General features: G+C 36.0%; 1 protein-coding gene across 6 annotated transcripts in view; it reads left to right on the top strand.

Annotated features, from left to right (window-relative positions):
- Positions 1 to 21,630, top strand: part of EML1 (EMAP like 1) — a 277,513-nt gene that overhangs the window by 228,051 nt on the left and 27,832 nt on the right. For 5 of the 6 annotated variants that reach the window (XM_070752505.1, XM_070752497.1, XM_070752515.1 and 2 more), the window contains 6 exons: positions 1,267 to 1,399; positions 7,045 to 7,179; positions 11,297 to 11,325; positions 18,087 to 18,216; positions 19,316 to 19,465; positions 20,179 to 20,248. In XM_070752505.1, the coding sequence (XP_070608606.1) occupies positions 1,267 to 1,399; positions 7,045 to 7,179; positions 11,297 to 11,325; positions 18,087 to 18,216; positions 19,316 to 19,465; positions 20,179 to 20,248 (647 nt within the window). Of the gene's footprint in view, positions 1 to 1,266; positions 1,400 to 7,044; positions 7,180 to 11,295; positions 11,326 to 18,086; positions 18,217 to 19,315; positions 19,466 to 20,178; positions 20,249 to 21,630 lie in introns of all 6 variants that reach the window. The other variant, XM_070752543.1, reaches the window with a different exon arrangement.

Raw genomic sequence — 21,630 nt, 5'->3', positions numbered from 1 at the left:
TATTTTGAATATTTTTGGTTGTGTTAAAGAATGCAAAGAATGTTTAAGTTAAAGTATACCAATTTTTTTTCAGAAATATTTGAGGTCTAAATATTTGTATATCATGGCACAGGAAACAACCCCTGGGCCTTTTCATTATCTTGTATACTTAGTAAAACATCTAAACATGTTACTGTTTATGAAATGACATATTTTATGTATCTGGTGCTGTCCTACATTTTATTTTATAGGATTAGAAAAAAAATTTGTTTCTCAAAATCTTTATACTGTACTTCTATATCAAGGATAGGCAATTTGACTATTTAAATAGTTTTGTCCCAGTTGTATAGCTGAAGTTTATAGCAAATGATAAAGCATCAGTTGTGAAATTCCAATTTTCAGGGCCGGAAGGAATATGATAAAGGCTCTAATGGGTTTTTCTGAAAATGTGACAAATGAGGGAATTTCCGTATGAATAAGATGCAAGTAAATATTGTTTCTACCTTCTAGAACAGGAACAGCAGACACCAGGGAACATCAATACTCTGGTTTCTCTTCAGATCGTATAAATCTTTCGCCTTTTACAAGGTCAATGTGTCTAACATTAATAGGAAATTTTAGAGCTAATAATAAATTTAGTATGGAATCTTGAAGAACATATCAATCTAATCTTTATATATTGGATTGATTTATTAACATATTATGGAAATGCATATATATTGATACCAGCTATGCATTTAACAAGACTTTCAAGAAACTTTAATCAGTTTTAAATTGAAGGCGAGATAGTTAACTGGACACTTAGCTTGCAAATTATTCTCAAAGATTCTGCACAGTGATTTCATATAAAAATGAGTATTGAGTGGAAATACAAAGTATTCAGTCTTGGATTATATACTTTACCATTTCTTATTAATAACATAGTTATCAGATTTACTCATTAAGAGTTTAGAAGATTAAAAAATGAAATGGTCTCAATAAATCAAAGAAATGGTCTAAAAATAGCAAAACAACTTCTTAAAAATGCAGTGTTTTATTTAGAAAAAGAGAAAGAAAGGCACAAATATAGGAATGGCAGATCCAGTCCTTGTGGAATAGGATCTTCCAGTAGTAATAAATTACAAATTGAATATATATATATCCAGTTGCAACAAGAGAACTTTCCAAATAATGGATAGTCATCTTTCCACTTTATTTTGAAATAATTTGGTCTTATTTCATGTATTGTTTGCACTTCTGAACTTGTAAATTTCAGCATTTATTTGTTTGTTTGTTTTCATTTCACAGCAAGACCACTAGTTCAAACACTGCCTTTAAAGACTATTGTCAATAATGGAACTGTCTTACCAAAGAAATCTAGTGGTTCTCTACCTTCTCCTTCAGGAACTAGGAAAGAAATTGTATCACCTGCAGCAAAAAGGTATTATCTAGTTGTACTGCTTAATATACTGCTTATCTTTAGTTTTAAAATTACTATTCTGAGTGTTTCCCTCTCACTCAGGAATATTTTCAGTCAATGACTTAGTACCAATCTTAACACATTTTCTGATTGTCTTCTAAAAAGTAATATAATAAACATGGTAAAATAATTAATAAGGATCATTATATTAATGAGGTGATGTATTAGGCTATTTTCAGAGGTTTTATTTGTGTTTAATTCTTTCACTATCGAGTGCCATAGATAATATATTTTATAATAAAAGCCATTATAAAATTAATGATGTTAATATGGAAAAAGGCTGTAAATACTTTGACCAGTAAAAAGGACAGTGTGGGCCAGGGTATCCATAACTTTCTCATGACAATAAACTTGCCTACTTTGAATTCTTTGGTCTGAATTTTTCTTTTTTGGTTTTGTAGTAACAAAAGGATTGGAAATTTCATTTCTTTCTAATTACAGTGCTTTAATTATTTTTCCTCTCAATGTTTTTTGTTTGTTTGAGACATTTTGTACCTAATTTTTTTATTTCAAAGAGTTTTACAGAAAACATTTATAATGTAGTTTTATCAGATTTTGGAAGGTAAAATTACAAGCCATTTTCAAACTCTTTTTTTAGAATAACATTATCACACAGAATTTGGATTAGGTATACATCCATTTTTTTGGGAGGAAAAAGTGTTGGAACTGCAACTAAACTGTAAAAGAGTGATGTGTTCCTCAGAATGATGTGTTGCTCATTAATTCCTAATAGTGACAGGGTGAATATATTCAGATAAAATTGCAGGTTGAATAATTTAGGAGTGTGCTCAGGTGACTTCCAGGATATGAGGAGAGCCTGACACCTATTGGCCACTTTGGGGTGTGTAAACATGCTCCCTTCCCTGGGATTCTGAGCAGTTTTCCAGCTCACCATGCCTTCTTCCCGTGATAACTTTTGTTTGCTAGATATGCTTTGACTGTGTGTCCTTTTAAATTCTTTTAAAGCAATCTGAGCAGGTTGCTGTACAGAGGAATAAGTGAGCAAGAGAGCTTATCTCATTTAACTGGCAGCATACGCTGCCTGGTACCCAGCAGGTTTGCAACTGATCTATGGATGGTAGAATGTGCTATATAAAAAGAAACACATTTGTTTCATGAAGTCCTGTCCCGGTTTTACTTCAGATAACATATCATAATAAGATTTGCTTTCAGTTTTGCTAGATAGATATAGCTAACCTTTTTGAATGTGTCATTCTGTAGCAAAGACTGCATTTTAGACTGCTATCACATAGCTACATGCATTCTATACCAGTGTCCCATATCAAAGTTGTTTTTTAAAAAAGTTTATGCGACTAATACTAATTCCACAAATCAGTTTTTAATTTTTTCACCCTGTCTAGGAGCTTTTAATATCTCACTAGATATTCCCAACAAATTTGTTTACTGTCACAATAATCAAGATGATGAATTTTAATGACAGTGCATGAATATGTAGTTGTACAATTGAAACTTAGAAAATTGACAGTAATTACAGATACATTTCAGACTTCCTTGGTATGCTATAACTTAATACAGTATAGCAATAATTTCTACATAATGTTGTCCAGTATTGCATTAAACAAATTTGTGCAACTTAATTCTTTTATACATGTGCACACTCATATACAGTAGTATAAAATTAAGAATGCAGCTTCTGTGCTATTCTGTGTGTGAATGGGACAGAGAGAAAGAAAGAGGGAAGAAGAAATGTTTAAATTACTGCATCCGTACTCTCTCACTATCATAATAAAGAAAATAGCGTGTTTGCCTGTAGTATCACCACATTCATAGAACTAGTAGTAAAAAAATTGAATTTCACCACTGGTTTAGCTACTAAACTAAAAGTCAACTAAATAATTTGACTTTTTATGGAAAGAATCATTTATATTCATAGTTTACTTTCAATAAAGACTGTTGTATGAATATATCAGTATCAATCTTATTACAGTTACAAAAATAATAAAACAGCTAGTATCTAAACATGATTATATGTTCAACCACTCACAAGCATCACCTGCCATGTAGGGGGAGGAGGAAGAGGAAGCTGCCACCAGGCTGTCTATGAGTGGGAGTTGTAGCATGAGTTGTAGCATGAGTCTAAAGACTCATCTGTGCCACCAGGCTTGGGGCCATTAGATTCTCCCCCCGGCCGACCAAAGTAGGTATGTTTTGCTGTTCGAATGGGAATGAGTGATTTTACTGAAAGAGTAGTAGATCCTTGGAACAAACTTCCAGCAGACGTGGTAGATAAATCCACAGTAACTGAATTTAAACATGCCTGGGATAAACATATATCCATCCTAAGATAAAATACAGAAAATAGTATAAGGGCAGACTAGATGGACCAGGAGGTCTTTTTCTGCCGTCAGACTTCTATGTTTCTATGTTTAAATGTTATTAGGGTTTTAATTGAAATTTTAGCTAAATTAATTGGATTTTTAGATATGTATATTGTATATTGTTTTTGATATGTTGTAAGCCGCCCTGAGTCCTTTGGAGAGGGGCGGCATATAAATCAAATCAATAAATAAATCAAATAAATAAATAAATAAATAAATAAATAAATAATTTTAAATTCTACTAGTTAGTTAAATTCTGTGGCTTATTATATAAAAATATAAAAAGCTAAATCAGACCTGTGACTGCATAGTAATCAACGTTAACTCAAAGTGGGATATGTTTTTCATATGTTTTCATTTTTAGATATGTATATTGTATATTGTTTTTGATATGTTGTAAGCCGCCCTGAGTCCTTTGGAGAGGGGTGGCATATAAATCCAATAAATAAATAAATAAATAAATAAATACTGTATTTTTAAATTCTTCTAGTTAGTTAAGTTCTGTGGCTTATTATATAAAAATATAAAAAGCTAAATCAGACCTGTGACTGCATAGTAATCAACGTTAACTCAAAGTGGGATATGTTTTACATGATGTATGAAATATTTCTCCAACTTTTGAGGATAGATTTTTGCCAGTCTGTATGAATTTCATCATTAAGATTACACTAATTAAAGTTAACATACAATATATTGCCAAGGTCTGGAAGCAACAATATAGGATAATAGGAAGTAAAGGCTGAAATATGAGAAGAGACGATAGACTTAACAATTGGCAAGAAGCTATGATAAGGAGCTTGTTGTAGTAGATAGCTCGTACAATTTTGTTTCTATACCAGTGCTGAATAGCATTATGTAGTTCCCTAGCATCCTCAAGAAGTCAACAAGCAGAATCTTTAGGCTGATAAGACTGTTTGACCATTTACATTGGAAAATATTTACATTTACATTGGAAAATATATTAGAGACTTCAAAGATTTGCTTGACAAATTTTGTAAATCTGAAATAAAATTACTTACCTTATATTTAACCCTCCTGTTCTGTTCGGGTCCAAAGTTTGAGACCCTGTAAAAAGTTTCCCCTGCATATCTGAAACTTGAAATTTCATGACTTTGCATCATTTCAGGGGTTCTCTCTATGATATTTTTTGGGGGGGAGGGGGGGCTTCTTTCTTGTTAAAAAAAATAGGCCTAAAGTTCTGTTCCGGGTCACCCTGACTTGGTCAGAAAATTCTTCATTTGAGGTGCTTATGTTTGTTCAATTTGAAAACTTTTTCACTTGGAAAGTAGTCTGAACATTTCTGCACACAATGATATGAAAATTGAACTGGAAAAAATAATGCTTATTGGTTTATTTTGATCATAAAAGGCAGCCCCCCTGTTTTTCAATTTATAGCTAGTTTAGCCTGCAAAATGCGTTCAATTTTACTAAAGTTGGTGTGGGATTGGTAGTTTGAACATTTCTGAACATAAGAAAAATATAAATGAACTGAAAAAAATGATGCTTATTGGTTTTTTAAAATCAGAAATAAGGCCTCCCCCCCTGCTGCTTGCAACCATTTTCACTTTAAATTTGTTTTAGGCTCCAAATCTGAAATATTTTTAATATCTTAGGCATTGATTTACTCAATTTAACATTGCTGATCATCATAAAAAATATTTTTGGGGGGGAGGGGCTAACTTTTTTCTGTGCAAAAGGTTACCTAAAATTGTACTGTTCCCAGGTCTATTTGACCCGAAACCAAAAAAATCTTTTAGGTACGTAACTTTGGTCTTTTTGAAAGCTTTTTTCACTGGGAAACTAGTTTGAATATTTATGAACGTAATGATATGAAAATTGATCAAAAAGCCCCCCCCCCATTTTTTCAGCATTTTGTGTCAGTTTATATTTTATTAGACTACAAATCTCTAAGGAATTTCCCCCCAAAAGTGTTGATATACTAAATTGAACATTCCTGATCATAAGAAAAATATAAATGAACTGAAAAAAAGGATGCTTATTTGTTTATTTTGCTCACAAATGGGCCACCCCCTCGGTCTTGCTGTGTGCCATTATTTTCACTTTTTATATAGATTTGGCTAGAAATATTTGGAATATCCTTTTGAAAAGCAAGCACATGATAGCCAGACAACTAATTTTATGAAAGAAATCCATTTTACTAAAAACAAGTTTGTGATTTTTAAATCAACAGCATAATTTTTATATAAATTGAAATAATTGGACACAGTGGGGGGGGGACTTTTATGTGCAAAATAAACAAATAAGCATCATTTTTTTCAGTTCAATTTTCATATTATATTCATAAATGTTCAAGCTACCAATCCCACACCAACTTTAGTAAAATATAACACATTTTGCAGGAAAAACTCTATAAATTGAAAGAAATTTCACAAAAACGGGTGTGTGTGCATTTTATCAGCAAAATAAACCAATAAGCATTAATTTTTTCATTTCAATTTTCATTTCATTGTGTGAAAAAAGCTTGCAAAAAGACCAAATACAAGTACCTAAAATGAACAATTTGCGGTCTGGGTCAAATAGACCCGGAAACAACTTTAGGATGAGTTTTTGAGCAGAACACAAAATTAAACCAACTAAAATCTGTTTTTAATGAAATATTGTATATGCTTTGCTATCCTTGTCCCATTTGGCCTAATTGCATGGAATAAAATTTGGAATTGCTCCTATTATTGTCACTGGAGGCCCAAGTGACTAGTGTCAAAGGCTGACCATTATTAGCTTCATTGAAATGTCAACTAAACACTTTTTGTTCCCATACTATAATGTTCAGACTACTGGAATGCATTCAGTACTGTACAGGGATAACTTTGCAAATCAGTTTTCTTTCTGTATTGTTTTATTTTTCTGGAACTTAATTTATGTTGAAATTCTTAATCTATCCTGCTCCCCCTCAATTTGAAATTACAGATTAGCAATTTCATTTAAAATATATTTATTTACTTAAAATATTTGTATGGATGCCATCTTAAATACAACTCTGGGTGGCTCGCAATAATAAAACATAAACCAGGAAACCATAAACCACAAGGCCAAGAAACAGAAACCTGCTGCCTCAATCATCCCTTGGATGACCCAGAGACAGCTTCAGATATCCTCATTCTACCCCAGCAGCTCGGTAAAAAGCTAGGTCTGGGGAGTGCTGTTGAATTATCAGGTTAATTGCTTGGGAGCTATCTTTTGAAATAATTCAACATGTAGTTCAGGCTAATGATTGTATCTTTAATCAGTATTATTGTTTTCTATTAGCACTATGAAAAGAACCAACTCCACTGAAGGTGTTTCTCCTGGTGGTCGGAGGGAAAGCTATGGAGATTCCAAAGGCAATCGCAATCGAGCTGGATCCACAAGTAGTTCATCCAGTGGTAAAAAGAACAGTGACTGGTATGACATTACATTTATTTGGGACTCAGGAGGTTAAGAGAAGATATTTCTTCATTGTGGTCTTTGTAATTTAGTCATTGTGGAGAGCCTCCTAGAATTTCAATATTGTTTGGTGGAAACCCTTCTGCACTGCATGACATTCATGGAATTCCTTCAGCTTGGTTTTAACCAATGGTAGGATGCTGCCAATTCAGGCTGGTAGTTCCACCCGCTGGCTGCCCCCCCTGCCCACCGGCCCCAGCCTTATCCGGTCCTAGATATCTCATTTTTCAGCTTGTTGCCCCACGCCTCTCCCATTCTACTAACTGTTGCTGACCTTGCAATCCTTGTTTTATGTGTTGCGGGCATGCATGCTTTCTCACATTTTCATCAAACAGGTTGTTAAAGTATGTGCTTTAATCTTTGGTATGTGCTTTAACCTTTGGATAATTCTCTGCCTTACAAGGCAAAGGTTGCAGGTTCAAGTCCCAGTGGGTATGGCTAGCTGATGAGGCCAAAATAAGGCCGAAATAGATCTATCCTAGTCTCCCTTAATTTTCAAATTCAGCTTAAACATGTGACACACACACACACACACACACACACACACACACACACACACACATATATATATATATATATATATATATACATATACATACATACATACATACATACATACATACATACATACATACATACATATAGACACACACACACACATATAGTCCCTCCCTGGTACAAAGCTGAAGGGATCAGATCTGGTGGCCTAGAGGTTAATTCTCTGCCTTACAAGGCAGAGGCCCCAGGATCAAATCCCAGTAAGGGTATGGCTAGCTGATGAGGCCAGAACAAGGCCGAAATAGTGCTATCCTAGTGTCCCTTAATTTTAAATATTCAGCAAAAATATGTGATCTGATCCCTTCAGCTTTGTACCAGGGAGGGGCTATATGTTTTTTCTGTTGGATCACCCTGGTATATTGAAGGAACGTCACAATTCCTTTTTGCCCATAGGCCCAACCCAGGGCCATTTCAAGGCAGTTAATTTGTTCATAGCCAAAACCTATGTTCTGTATGTATCACGTGTTTTTGTTGAATTTTTAAAAGTAAGGGAGACTAGGATAACGCTATTTCGGCCTTATTCTGGCCTCATCAGCTAGCCATACCCTTACTGGGATTTAATCCTGGGGCCTCTGCCTTGTAAGGCAGAGAATTAACCTCTAGGCCACCAGATCTGATCCCTTCAGCTTTGTACCAGGGAGGGGCTATATGTTTTTTCTGTTGGATATATATATTATGATCTTAGATTAACATTTTCAAGATTAACATAATCTAGAATCTTCCAAATTCTAGAGTTGGGGGATGACTGTAAATCACTTAATGGCAAGATTCCCCTTTTCTCTGGTTCAGTTAGATGTAATGGTAACTGGCCTTTATTTAGCAGGTAATCTTTCGAAGAAAATAATTCTTCTGTTCTCTTCAGTCCATGATGGGTTTTCTGTGATAAAGATCCTTTGTCTTTTTCTTGTCCTACCAAACTTTCAGAGTTTTAAGATACGGTTATGTGGAGGAATTTTAAAAAATGAAATGCTCATATAATGAGTATTTCATTTATCAGATTAAAAATAAATGTAAAATGGATATGGAGCCAATGTTGGATCTAAAATGAAGCACTTTTATAGGATATAAAAGTGGATATTAATTATTTTGATAGCATTGCTTGAGTGGAAGAAATTACTGGTTGAAAGTTTAAAATAGTCAGGGTAAGAAAATCTAAAAATATAAGTAGGTTTTAGAATGTTGAAGAAGAATCAGAGTTACAGTCATAAGTAGCATAAAACCTTCTTAATCTGGGTTCAGCCTGGATATTGACCAAATACATCATTAGTCAATCTCTTGGATGACCTGTGCCAAGATCTGGAAAGAGGTACTGTATCAATATTCTAGTCTTGCTGGGTGTTTCAGCAACCTTTGATATCATTGACAGTTCTACCTTTTTAGACCACCTGCAGGTTTTAGGAATAGGATATATTGTTTCACAATTATTTTGCTCCCTTTCTCGCCGAAGCATTTCAATCTGTGTATTCAGGGAAGAGATGTTGGTTCAGTGGCTCTCAATATGGGTGCTTCAAAGATCAATCCTTTCCCCCCTGCCAAAGGACGATAACAGATATCACTTACAAACTGAGGTAGCAATGTATAACATATTATAAAGTTATTGGTTTAAATTATAGAGAGTTTGGAGTATAGTACCTATCAATTTGCTGAGGGTATCCAATTATACATCGCCACCCCAGTCTATAATGAATAGCTGTTATTATCCTTTGGCAAAGTGTGGGAGGGGGTTTTTTTTGGGGGGGAAGGTATTTTCACCCTCCCCAAGCTCCAGAGGGCAGGGCAGCATGAGGAGGGGTCATGCACACATGCACGGGGGAGTGGAACACGGGGACATTGAGTTATGGGTGTGAGCACACACACACTTGTGATAGTGCACCTGAGGAAAATAAGGTTCGCCATCACTGCCATAGATATTATAGCCAGGTCATCTATCATTATATAATTCCCAGTAGTCTTTGAGGATTCATTTAAAGACTACTTGGAACTATAATGGTGGTAGTCTGCACAGTGTTCGTAAACTTCAGATCGTGCAGAATGCAGCTGCGAGAGCAGTCATGGGCTTACCTAGGTATGCCCATGTTTCACCATCACTCCGCAGTCTGCATTGGCTGCCGATCAATTTCCGGTCACAATTCAAAGTGTTGGTTATGACCTTTAAAGCCCTTCATGGCATCGGACCAGAATACCTCCGAGACCGCCTCCTGCCGCACGAATCCCAGCGACCGATTAGGTCCCACAGAGTGGGCCTTCTCCGGGTCCCGTCAACTAAACAGTGTCGGTTGGCGGGCCCCAGGGGAAGAGCCTTCTCTGTGGCGGCACCGGCTCTCTGGAACCAACCCCCCCCGGAGATTAGAACTGCCCCTACTCTACCTGCCTTCCGTAAACTCCTTAAAACCCACCTTTGCCGTCAGGCATGGGGGAACTAAGACATCTCCCCCTGGGCATGTTTAAATTGTGTATGGTATGCTTGTGAGTGTGTATGTACTATATGGGGTTTCTTTTTAAATCTTAAATGTTTTAAATGTATTCAGATTATTTATGATTCGTTTTTCTCTGCTGTGAGCCGCCCCGAGTCCTCGGAGAGGGGCGGCATACAAATCTAAATAATAAATAAATAATAAATAAATAAATAAATTTATTAGCAATCAAGAGTAGACGTACATAATACCAATTCTGTAGACCCTGCACTGTTTGCTGATTAATTTGTTGATACAATTTAAAAAGTGCTAGTTTTGATCTATAAAGCTGCCTGTGTCTTGGCTCCTGGATAACTATAAGACTGTGTACTTCAACTAGCATTGATATAACCCCGTGTTGGCGAACCTATGGCACGGGTGCCACAGGGGGCACACGCAACCATATCTGCTGGCACATGAGCTGTTACCCTAGCTTAGCTCCAATGTTCATGTGCATGCCAGTCAGCTGATTTTTTACTTGCCTGGAGGCTCTGGGAGGGTATTTTCAGCTTCCAGAGAGTCTCTGGAGGATGGGGGAGGCTATTTACATACACATGCTTTCAGCACCCATGGGAAAAAAGGTTCGCCATCAGTGATATAACCTATTGAAATATCTAGGGAAAAAGTTATTTATTAAAGTCTCATGTTTTCAAGAATTTTAGGGCTCTGAAGCCAGTTGGTTCTGTCTTCTGTAGTAGAGTGGGGATGCTTTGGAACAGCTTCATGACAGGTACCAGTTTAAGGTTTTGGGGAAAACGTTGGAAATCATTTTCTTAGATAATACATTTTGTGGAAGAAAGGGGAAAAAATATTCTTCACTGTTACTTTTGTTTCAGATTTTAATTAGACTGTGGATATTGTAACTTTTTATACCCTTTGTCAGCCTTTGAAAGTCATTTGATTGCAGCAGAGTACAAATTGGGTATATTAGTTAAATAGAGATGATGATATCAAAGGAGAAAAATCAATCAAAATACAAGATGCATTCAAGGAGAAGATGTTTGGAAGGAATGATGTATGGAGTCAATGTTATTTAAAATATTCTTTCTTAATTGTTTTTACAGCAAACCCAAGGAACCAATGTTCAGTGCAGGTAATTGTTTACTTTTCTTTATTGTTTCATAAAAATATATAACTTTTGTTCTAATAAAGAATATGAATATTTGAAACGGTTTCTCTAAATGTTTGATTAGCAGAAGAATTATATTTTGGTTCATAAATCATAGCCTAGATTTCATTTTAGTGACTACTGAATTACAGTAAAGTTCACATTTTAACAAACCACTTTGCCATATTAAGTTTATACATCTATACTTTTTATTTTCTATTAATATTGCAACCATCTTAAAAGAAGTTTACATTTTATTCAGTAATGTTTGTCAATCTTTCTCTCAGAATGATATGTCTTGATGTGGCCAACATTTCCTTAATAGAATGCTGCAGTTCCAAATATAATAAATCTGGGTTAATGGAGCACAATTGCTATGTTCATGCAACATACCAAAACTATATGTCTCATCTCAATGACTTTGTCCACTATGGATTTCCACTATATAGTAGCAATATAGGAACTGATCAAGCAGGGTATTCTATGGCTAATTCTGCACAAGCCTGGGCAAACAGTTCACACACAAAAATGTGGATAATTTATACACACTGTAGTACCTATCAATATAATCCATACAACCAGTAGAGAACTGAATTATCAGTAATAATGTGGATCAAGATTATGATTTTGAAGACAGTGCTTAAATTGGATGTGTAAAATGTTCCTTGCATAATACAAATCCTCATATATCAGCATCTAAAACAGAGTCAATATATGCAGAATGGAATCGATGGAAGGAGTAGAGGTGCTAGTGTGTGCCTCATGAATTTCCCTGTTAAATGCCTTTTTTCAATTTTTAAATCCAATCCCATTCAGAATTTTTTCTTCCCCAAACCCCAAAAGCTTTAACCTTAGACTGTCTTTAATCGACCTCACTCCATACCTAAAAGATCTGTAAGGGGCGTGCAGAAGCGCACCATTGTGCCTACCGTCCCTGTCTTACTGTCATATTGTCCAAATTTACCTGTAACTACTTTGCCTATGTTTATGTTTATATCAGTACCTACTATCTTGTACTTGTTTTTAATAAACAAACAAACAACATAGAATTGACCTCAGAAGAAGAAATTAGCTTAGTGGAGATACCAGTATGGAAGAGTTCTCTGAGGACAGAATTGGCAGGGAAGAATGTGGTTTTCTCTAATCTTATCTTTCTTCCTGCTATAAATATCTTTCCCAATTTCTGATAACTCTGGTAATATGGGCCAAGAACATGTATTTGGCAATACAAATCTCAGTCTGGCTTTCGAATAAAAACTTTCACAGAATGCTTTCAGTTCATTTGAAGTGTCCTGGGCTATTTAAAATAGTAGATTTTTAAAAAGGATATCAAATTCCTGAACTATTATTTTTACAAGGCAATCCAAATTTATTTATTTTACTTTCTATCATGTAGGTCTCTTTTATAGTTGATTATACAATGACTTGGACAGAATGCCAAACCTTAATTTGTACCACCTGAACCAATACTACTCAACTAAACAGCAGTAATACAAAATTTTGGACATTATTTTTCCGTCTGCAGTCTGTTTTTTGAGATAGTATATTTGGATTGTGAAATGGAAGCTGCAGAAACTACACAAAATTATATAATACATGTACTTAGATTTTTCTATTAGTATCCATACAAGTGCAACTTAGGGATATATAATATCTGCATTGATCATAGAATAATACAGCTGGGTACTCCACAGAGCAGGGGTGTAGATAAGCCTGACTGTTCTTGAATACATCTTTATCTAGCACTTCTATCTCTGTCTCTGTAACCACAAGGGAAGCGTCGGGTGACACATTGTACAGGTAGGTAGACCTTGCTTCTAAAATCTCATAGCTCTCTAAACAAGTCTATTAACAGGGCTAAGCAGTTTGAGCCTGCAAAGGCAGTTGTATTCCTTGTGTGACTATAATATTATTAAACAATTTTCCTTTTTTCTTAGCCAGCTTCTTGCAGAGCACCTACTGGCTTGTAAACCTTGTAGCATTGAATGTTAATGGATGTTTATATAGATTTCTTGATTAAATTAATGGCCAAGAAAAAGGCCCAAATGTTAAAGAGAGCTATATAGCATCCCATAATCGTCTGTAATAATAGTTGCTTTGCAGTTTGGCTGAAAAACAGTGATAGTGCCTGTTCTAGTATGCTTAAATAGCATCCTAACCTTTTGCTTTAGATTGAAGTGCAGTGCTTATTTACTATCTAAATTACCTTATTTGAGTAATAGATTTAACTTACGACATCAGTAAGCTAGTTGAAGTGAATAACATATATTTCTGTATTTTATATATTATCTAAATATTTAAATAGTGTTTATGTAACGGAAATGCTTAGTAATAATTAACATATTTTATGTTTTATTGTCGCTGTTAGCCGCCCCGAGTCTCTGGAGAGGGGCGGCATACAAATCCAATAAATAAATAAATAAATAAATAAATAAATAAATAAATAAATAAATATAACCATGTAGTAATGTATACATATTATGCATTTCCATTGTGAAGACTAAACAAATTTGTACTGAAGTTATATAAATGGTTTATTCCTAATGCCCCATTTATAAATTTATTCTTAACTTTGTAAAACTATACCTTAATTATTATTTTTTATGGCATTCCGCATGTATTGCTTTAATTTTTTAGCCTTTTAGGGGTAAATTAAGGTGCTATTTTAAGATTACCACAAGCAGTTAGTATTATCTCTTCAGAGCTCTTTACAACTATTGTACATAGTTAACCAAGCTTCATTCCGCAGTTGTCTTTTTAACTTTGTATTCAATGGCTTAATCTCTGTAAATCTATATGTCTTATTATAGTCTAAGATGCTTACCATATGTTATTCTTTCTATCTGATATGGGGCATGCCACTAGCCTATTGTCAGCGGGTGAACTGGAAAGCAAGCATAACAAATTCTTAATCCATCCCTAGAATATAATCAGTAACATGGTTGGCTTAAGTTAATAATGGGTTTTGTAGAATTGTTTTTACATAAATCAACCTGATATTGAACAATATACCAGAACAATGAATGTAGTATAATTTCATATGTTGTAATTGCTTTGTGTATTAATTTATAGTTTTTACTATCTTTTCATTATATTTGCATTAGCATGCAATTTTTTACATTTTTTCAGGACTTAGATATTATTAGAAAAAAATTAACTTAAGCAGATATAAAGCATGAAACAGTAACACTGTAGGAAAAATTAAAGTTCAATCTTAAATGAAATGGTTTCTGAAAATGTCTCTAACAATGGAGAAAAAAATGTATATTTATTCTGTACCTTTTCTTTTTCTTTTTCATGTATCAATTTAACAATTTCTCTTATTAGCTTTAATTAAAACTTAAAATTCTGTGGTTTTTATCTATCAGATTCTTTATTAATTGATTTTTTAAAGATGAAACCCTGAACATTAATTATGATTTGAATTAAAATAAATTGGCACTGAATTTTTGTTAAAGACTACAAAAAGTAGCAGAAAAAAGCTTCATTCACAATGGGGCAGGTTTAAGAAATAAATCAATACAAATTTCAATATACTGTATATTTTAGTGTTAAGTGCAGAAGTACAATACAATTTATTTCTTGATATAGGTCTAGAAATGTATCCTATCCTAGTCTTTGCTAACATAGGAGGTTTTATTATAGCAAAGGTTATAATATTGTATGCCGCCCTGAGTCTTCGGAGAGGGGCGGCATACAAATCTAATAAATTATTATTATTATTAATATTCATTTGTAGATGTTTTCAAAACAAACAAAAACCTACTGATAAATTCATGCTTTCAGAGTTTCTCTAACAACATGTATCAATCAGTGGTGAAATCTACTTACCTTCCTTACCGGTTCGAAAGCACATGCTTTGCATGCACACGCTTCACGCACGCCACAGTTGTTCATGCTTTTTCACCCTCTGCGCATGTGCAGAAGGCTTTGCCTATGTGCTGAGGGTTAAAAACAAGAAAATGATGACATCTGGGTGGGTGGGCAGAACCTCATGCTGCCGCCGCTACTGGTTCTCTGAACCACTAGTGGTTGCTGCTACCAATATGCCTGAACTGGGCTGCTACCAATATGCCTGAACTATTGTACATAGTTAACCAAGCTTCATTCCGCAGTTGTCTTTTTAACTTTGTATTCAATGGCTTAATCTCTGTAAATCTATATGTCTTATTATAGTCTAAGATGCTTACCATATGTTATTCTTTCTATCTGATATGGGGCATGCCACTAGCCTATTGTCAGCGGGTGAACTGGAAAGCAAGCATAACAAATTCTTAATCCATCCCTAGAATATAATCAGTAACATGGTTGGCTTAAGTTAATAATGGGTTTTGTAGAATTGTTTTTACATAAATCAACCTGATATTGAACAATATACCAGAACAATGAATGTAGTATAATTTCATTTCCCCCCTGGTATCAATATTTCCCCCCTGGTATCAATATTAAAAAGCATTTCCCCCCTGGTATCAATATTAGCATTTCCCCCCTGGTATCAATATTAAAAAGTGGATATTGGCACTGTTGTCAAGCCATATTTTTCTTTCTTTTATGAAAACAACTGCATATAGCCAGCCTTGCTGATGTTTAGCTACATCCAAAGATTTCCAGGAGCCAGGCTCACTTATTATCTTATTTCAGCTTTCCTTTGCTTTAGAAATCTATGAAGATTTTAAGCGTGAGGATTGGTGAAAAGGTTACTTTTTCATCACCATTGTAATTGCCAATAGTTGTTAAACAAGGGGCTATCTATATTTTCAAAGTCCAGCTATGTTCTGGATATAGAACATATACACTGCTCAAAAAAATAAAGGGAACACTTAAACAACACAAAATCAAACCTCTATGAAATCAAACTGTCCACTTAAGAAGCAACACTGGTTGACAATCAATTTCACATGCTGTTGTGCACTTTGTACAGAACAAAGCATTAAATGAGAATATTCCATTCAGATATAGGATGTGTTATTTGAGTGTTCCCTTTATTTTTTTTGAGCAGTGTATATTCTGGATATAGTTCTTTAGTGTTTTATCTTCAGTACATGTATCATTGCAAATCAAATACAGTGATCCCTCGAGTATCGCGAGGGTTACGTTCCAAGACCCCTCGCGATACTCGATTTTTCGCGATATAGTGGTGCGGAAGTAAAAACATCTGCGCATGTGCGCCCTTTTTCCATGGCCGCACATGCGCAGATGGTGGAGTTTGCGTGGGTGGCGAGGAAGACCCAGGGAAGGTTTCTTCGGCCGCCCAGCAGCTGATCTGCTCGGCAGCGCCGCAGCAGCGAGGAGCCGAAGATCGGGGTTTCCCCTTTGTGTGGGCGGCGGGGAAGACCCAGGGAAGGTTTCTTCCGCCGCCTAGCAGCTGATCTGCTCGGCAGCGCCGCAGCAGCGAGGAGCCGAAGATCGGGGTTTCCCTGCCGCCCACGCAAAGGGGAAACCCCGATCTTCGGCTCCTCGCTGCTGCGGCGCTGCCGAGCAGATCAGCTGCTGGGCGGCCAAAGAAACCTTCCCTGGGTCTTCCCCGCCGCCCACGCAAAGGAGAAACCCTGATCTTCGGCTCCTCGCTGCTGCCCGCCCGCCACTCGCCCGCCCGCCGCCCGCCGCTCGAGAGCAAGAGGGGGAGAGATAGAGAAAGAGAGAGAAGGAAAGAAAGAGATGAGAGAGGGAGGAAGAGAGTGTGAGAGAGGAAGAAGCAAGATAGAGAAAGAGAGAGAGAAAGAAAGATGAGAAAGGAAGAGAGTGATGTCATCGGGTGGGAAAAATCGCGATATAGCGTTTCGCGAAGATCGAGATCGCGAAAATCGAGGGATCACTATCAAGTTTATATTTAAAGTCATTACGATTCACATTATAGATACTGATATGCAGATATGTGAAAATTTAATTCAAAATAAAATTTACTTTAGTGACTTTTCTGTATTAATTGTAATAATTAGGTAAATTCCTCTGTTGGATAGAAATCAGGATGAGTCCTACTTACCTTCCTTACTGGTTTGGGGTTGTGCTGAAAGTGCATGTTTTATCTACATGCACGTGCTGTACTCACATACCAGCCCCCATTGCTCCTGTGTTAAACTAGTCTGCACATGCGCAGAGCATTATTTTCACATATATTTGGCTCTGGTGGATGGATTTCCTGCTGGGGGACTGATTCAGGGTGTCTCCAGCCAGCCATTGCCGGTTTGGCAAGCTGGGGGAAATTCCCGCTACTGGTTCTATAAAACCATTTCAAACTTGCAGGAACCCACCTCTGATTGAAATTTTTTTAAAAAGTCACTTCTTTTCTGAAAGTCAGGTTGTCTCCCCATTATATATTTATTCATTATGGAGTCTCAGTGTATTAAAAAAAAATTAAGTGGTGTGCATAACTATAGTGGTGAAATCCTTTTTTTAAAACTGTGGGCTTGGCTTGGTAGACATGGTTTGGTGGGCATGGCAGGGGAAGGATACTTCAAAATCTCCAGTCCTATCCCACCCTGGAGCCAGCCAGAGATGGTATTTGCCGTTTCTCCAAATATTTCAGCTACAATTCTCCAAACTACTCAAAATTTCAGCTACAGGTTCTCCAAAACCTGTCAGAACTTGCTGGATTTCACCCCTGCATAACTAATTTAAAGGCTTTGGTTGTTGTTTTTAAAAATAAGTTTATCTCACGTAATTTGTTAGAGACATGAAATGGTAAAATAGCAGAATACTGTATATGAATGCTGTTTGTTATGTATTTGATTTATTTTTTTCAATAGAGGAAGGATATGTTAAAATGTTTCTGCGTGGACGTCCTGTTACCATGTACATGCCAAAAGATGAAGTGGAATCTTACAATTTGGAAGCAAAGGCAGAACTATCATCCAAAAAGCTTAAACTGGAATGGGTGTATCCTTCTTTATTGATACATTAAACTAAATGATGCTTATTTCTGATACTCTGTTTTTAAAGTACATCTTTAAATGTGATCAAGCATAGTAGGAATCTGAATTCAAGGAACTAGTCTATTTTCACAGAAAGAAACAATAAATATTGATGTTATGAAGCTTCTCATCTATATACTGTATCATCAATCATCTCTCACATTTTTAGCGTAATGCATCCTGAAGGTGTATGTTTAAATCTATCAGGTTAGTTAATTAGATGCATAATAAAAAGTAAGGTGCTGTAATTACTAATTATAATATACTATCCATACTATTTTTAATTAAAAATCCAATTATTAGAAAAACTATCCAGACTCTCAAGCACGAAGATCATATACTAATCAAAAACATTAACTATGTTGGATCCCTTCTTTTATTATTCTTAACTGTTAATATTTCAAGTTACAAGCAGAAGTCAGTTTCTTTTTTGTACAAGTTTAATTTGGATTTCCATTTTAGTTAAAATACTGTTGAAAACCATTCTTGAGTTCATGTAGTTTGGTTTTTAGTCTAATTTTAATTGATTTAATATTTAATATTTTAAACTTAGCTATTTAATGTGCTTTTCATCATTTTATTTTTTAAAATTTGTGTTTTTATTTTATTTTTACAAATGATCTTATTAATGTTATATTCTTTTTTTTATATGGCCTATTGGCTACTATGTTGTATATATTGCTTTAGATGTTTTGGCTTAATATCCTGTATGCTGATTAAAAGAGCTGCACGTTTTCCTTTGGGAAGAATCTCTTCACTGGGGGATATTTGATTTTAAGTAGGAGAAGGAGAATGTTATATAGTATGTAAAATTCTGCCCTTTCACATGCTGGCGTGTGAGCAAATTTTCAATTGTTTCAAATCTTCCAACTCATAAAAGCATTCTTAATCTTTGTAATAGAAAGTTGGTAATCTTTTCATCATTTTATTTTTTAAAATTTGTGTTTTTATTTTATTTTTACACATTTCAAGCAGAGAGACTTGCTGTATATACTTATGGTTCTATAATCCCACATTATTTTCACTTCTAATGTTCAGTTGTTACTTCTTAATTAAGATGCCAGATACGGTTATAGAGGTCGGGATTGTCGCAATAATCTGTACCTCCTACCAACCGGAGAAACTGTTTACTTCATTGCATCTGTGGTTGTATTGTATAATGTTGAAGAACAACTACAGAGACATTACATTGGTCACAATGATGATGTGAAGTGGTAAGCCATGGAAAAAGGAAGTTTGAAAAAACATATATTTTAGTTTATGTCTGATAAAGAAAATATAATGGCAGGCTTAGCACCAAATGTCTGAATGAAATGGTGGTGGTCCTGGATTCACTGGTAATGATTACAATACTGTAATATAGAGTCTTGTTTGGTTCAATATTTCATTTTTCCTAAAACAAGACATGTCAAAAACTACAACAGGCATGCAATTTAGAGATTGAAGCTAACTACTGGTTTGTCTGTAGCAATCCAGGTTCAGGTTACGGGTATCTAAAGTAATAGGAAATAATACTTGAATGGAATAAGTTTACTCGATATAATAAAAACTACAATCTCCAAATATGCATAATTAGACAAAAAGGAACAAAGAAATTGGTGCAACTGCACTTCTAGCCATCTTCATACAAGAAGATGTAGATAGATAAATCTAATCTGAACATTTTGTAATGAAAAATAAATAAATCTGAATAGAAATTGAAATAAAAGAAACTGAATAGCATTGTAGGGTATTATATATGCAGTAGCATTTAATATTAGATAAGATACATGATAAATAAGAATATTTTCTTGTGCGCTTCAATAAAGTTTTAGGAAATCTCAAGTAAAAAAGTGTTTTGTTGTTTTTATTTATAAAAATACTTTTATTTTTTTATTTAATAAAGATGTGTTTCCTCTCTCCCCACACTTTTTTTTTCTTTTGGCAGCCTAGCAGTACATCCTGACAGGATTACCATAGCAACTGGTCAAGTTGCAGGGACCTCTAAGGATGGAAAAGTAAGATATTTTATTTCCTTGAAATGAAATTATTCTTGCCCTGTGTTGGGATTGTTTTAATATTAATATAGAGCAACAATTGAAATAAATTCCTAATATTTATGTGAGTAAGATTTATTTATTTATTTATTTATTTATTTAGATTTGTATGCCGCCCCTCTCCGCAGACTCGGGGCGGCTCACAACAAAGTGAAAAAACAATTTACAACAAATCTAAATTTCTACTAAAAACATTTTAAAACCCCATTTTCTAAACACACATACATAGACACATACCATTCATAAATTGTATATGCCCGGGGGAGATGTCTCAGTTCCCCCATGCCTGACGACACAGGTGGGTCTTAAGGAGCTTACGAAAGGCAAGGAGAGTAGGTGCAGTTCTAATCTCCGGGGGGAGTTGGTTCCAGAGAGTCGAGGCCGCCACAGAGAAGGCTCTTCCCCTGGGGCCCGCCAACCGACATTGTTTCGTTGACGGGACCCGGAGAAGGCCCACTCTGTGGGACCTAATAGGTCGCTGGGATTCGTGCGGCAGCAGGCGGTCTCGGAGATATTCTGGTCCAGTGCCATGAAGGGCTTTAAAGGTCACAACCAACACTTTGAATTGTGACCGGAAATTGATCGGCAACCAATACAGACTGCGGAGTGTTGGTGAAACATGGGCATACCTAGGTAGGCCCATGACTGCTCTCGCAGCTGCATTCTGCATGATCTGAAGTTTCCGAACACTTTTCAAAGGTAGCCCCATGTAGAGAGCATTACAGTAGTCGAACCTCGAGGTGATGAGGGCATGAGTGACTGTGAGCAGTGAGTCCCGGTCCAGATAGGGTCGCAACTGGTGCACCAGGCGAACCTGGGCAAACGCCCTGCTCGCCACAGCTGAAAGATGGTTCTCTAATGTGAGCTGTGGATCGAGGAGGACGCCCAAGTTGCGGACCCTCTCCGAGGGGGGTCAATAATTCCCCCCCAGGGTAATGGAAGGACAGATGGAATTGTCCTTGGGAGGCAAAACCCATAGCCACTCCGTCTTATTCAGGTTGAGTTTGAGTCTGTTGACACCCATCCAGGCCCCAACAGCCTCCAGACACCGGCACATCACTTCCACTGCTTCATTGACTGGACATGGGGTGGAGATGTAAAGCTGGGTATCATCAGCGTATTGATGATACCTCACCCCATGCCCTTGGATGATCTCACCCAGCGGTTTCATGTAGATATTAAATAGCAGGGGGGAGAGGACTGACCCCTGAGGCACCCCACAAGGGAGAGACCTCGGGGTCGACCTCTGACCCCCCACTAACACCGACTGCGACCGACCGGAGAGGTAGGAGGAGAACCACTGGAGAACAGTGCCTCCCACCCCCAACCCCTCCAGCCGGTGC

Source organism: Erythrolamprus reginae, chromosome 1, assembly GCF_031021105.1.
Source record: "Erythrolamprus reginae isolate rEryReg1 chromosome 1, rEryReg1.hap1, whole genome shotgun sequence".
Taxonomy (NCBI): Eukaryota; Metazoa; Chordata; class Lepidosauria; order Squamata; family Dipsadidae; genus Erythrolamprus; species Erythrolamprus reginae.
The sequence above is the reverse complement of the archived record's forward strand: the minus strand, read 5'-3'. Positions and strand labels throughout refer to the sequence as shown.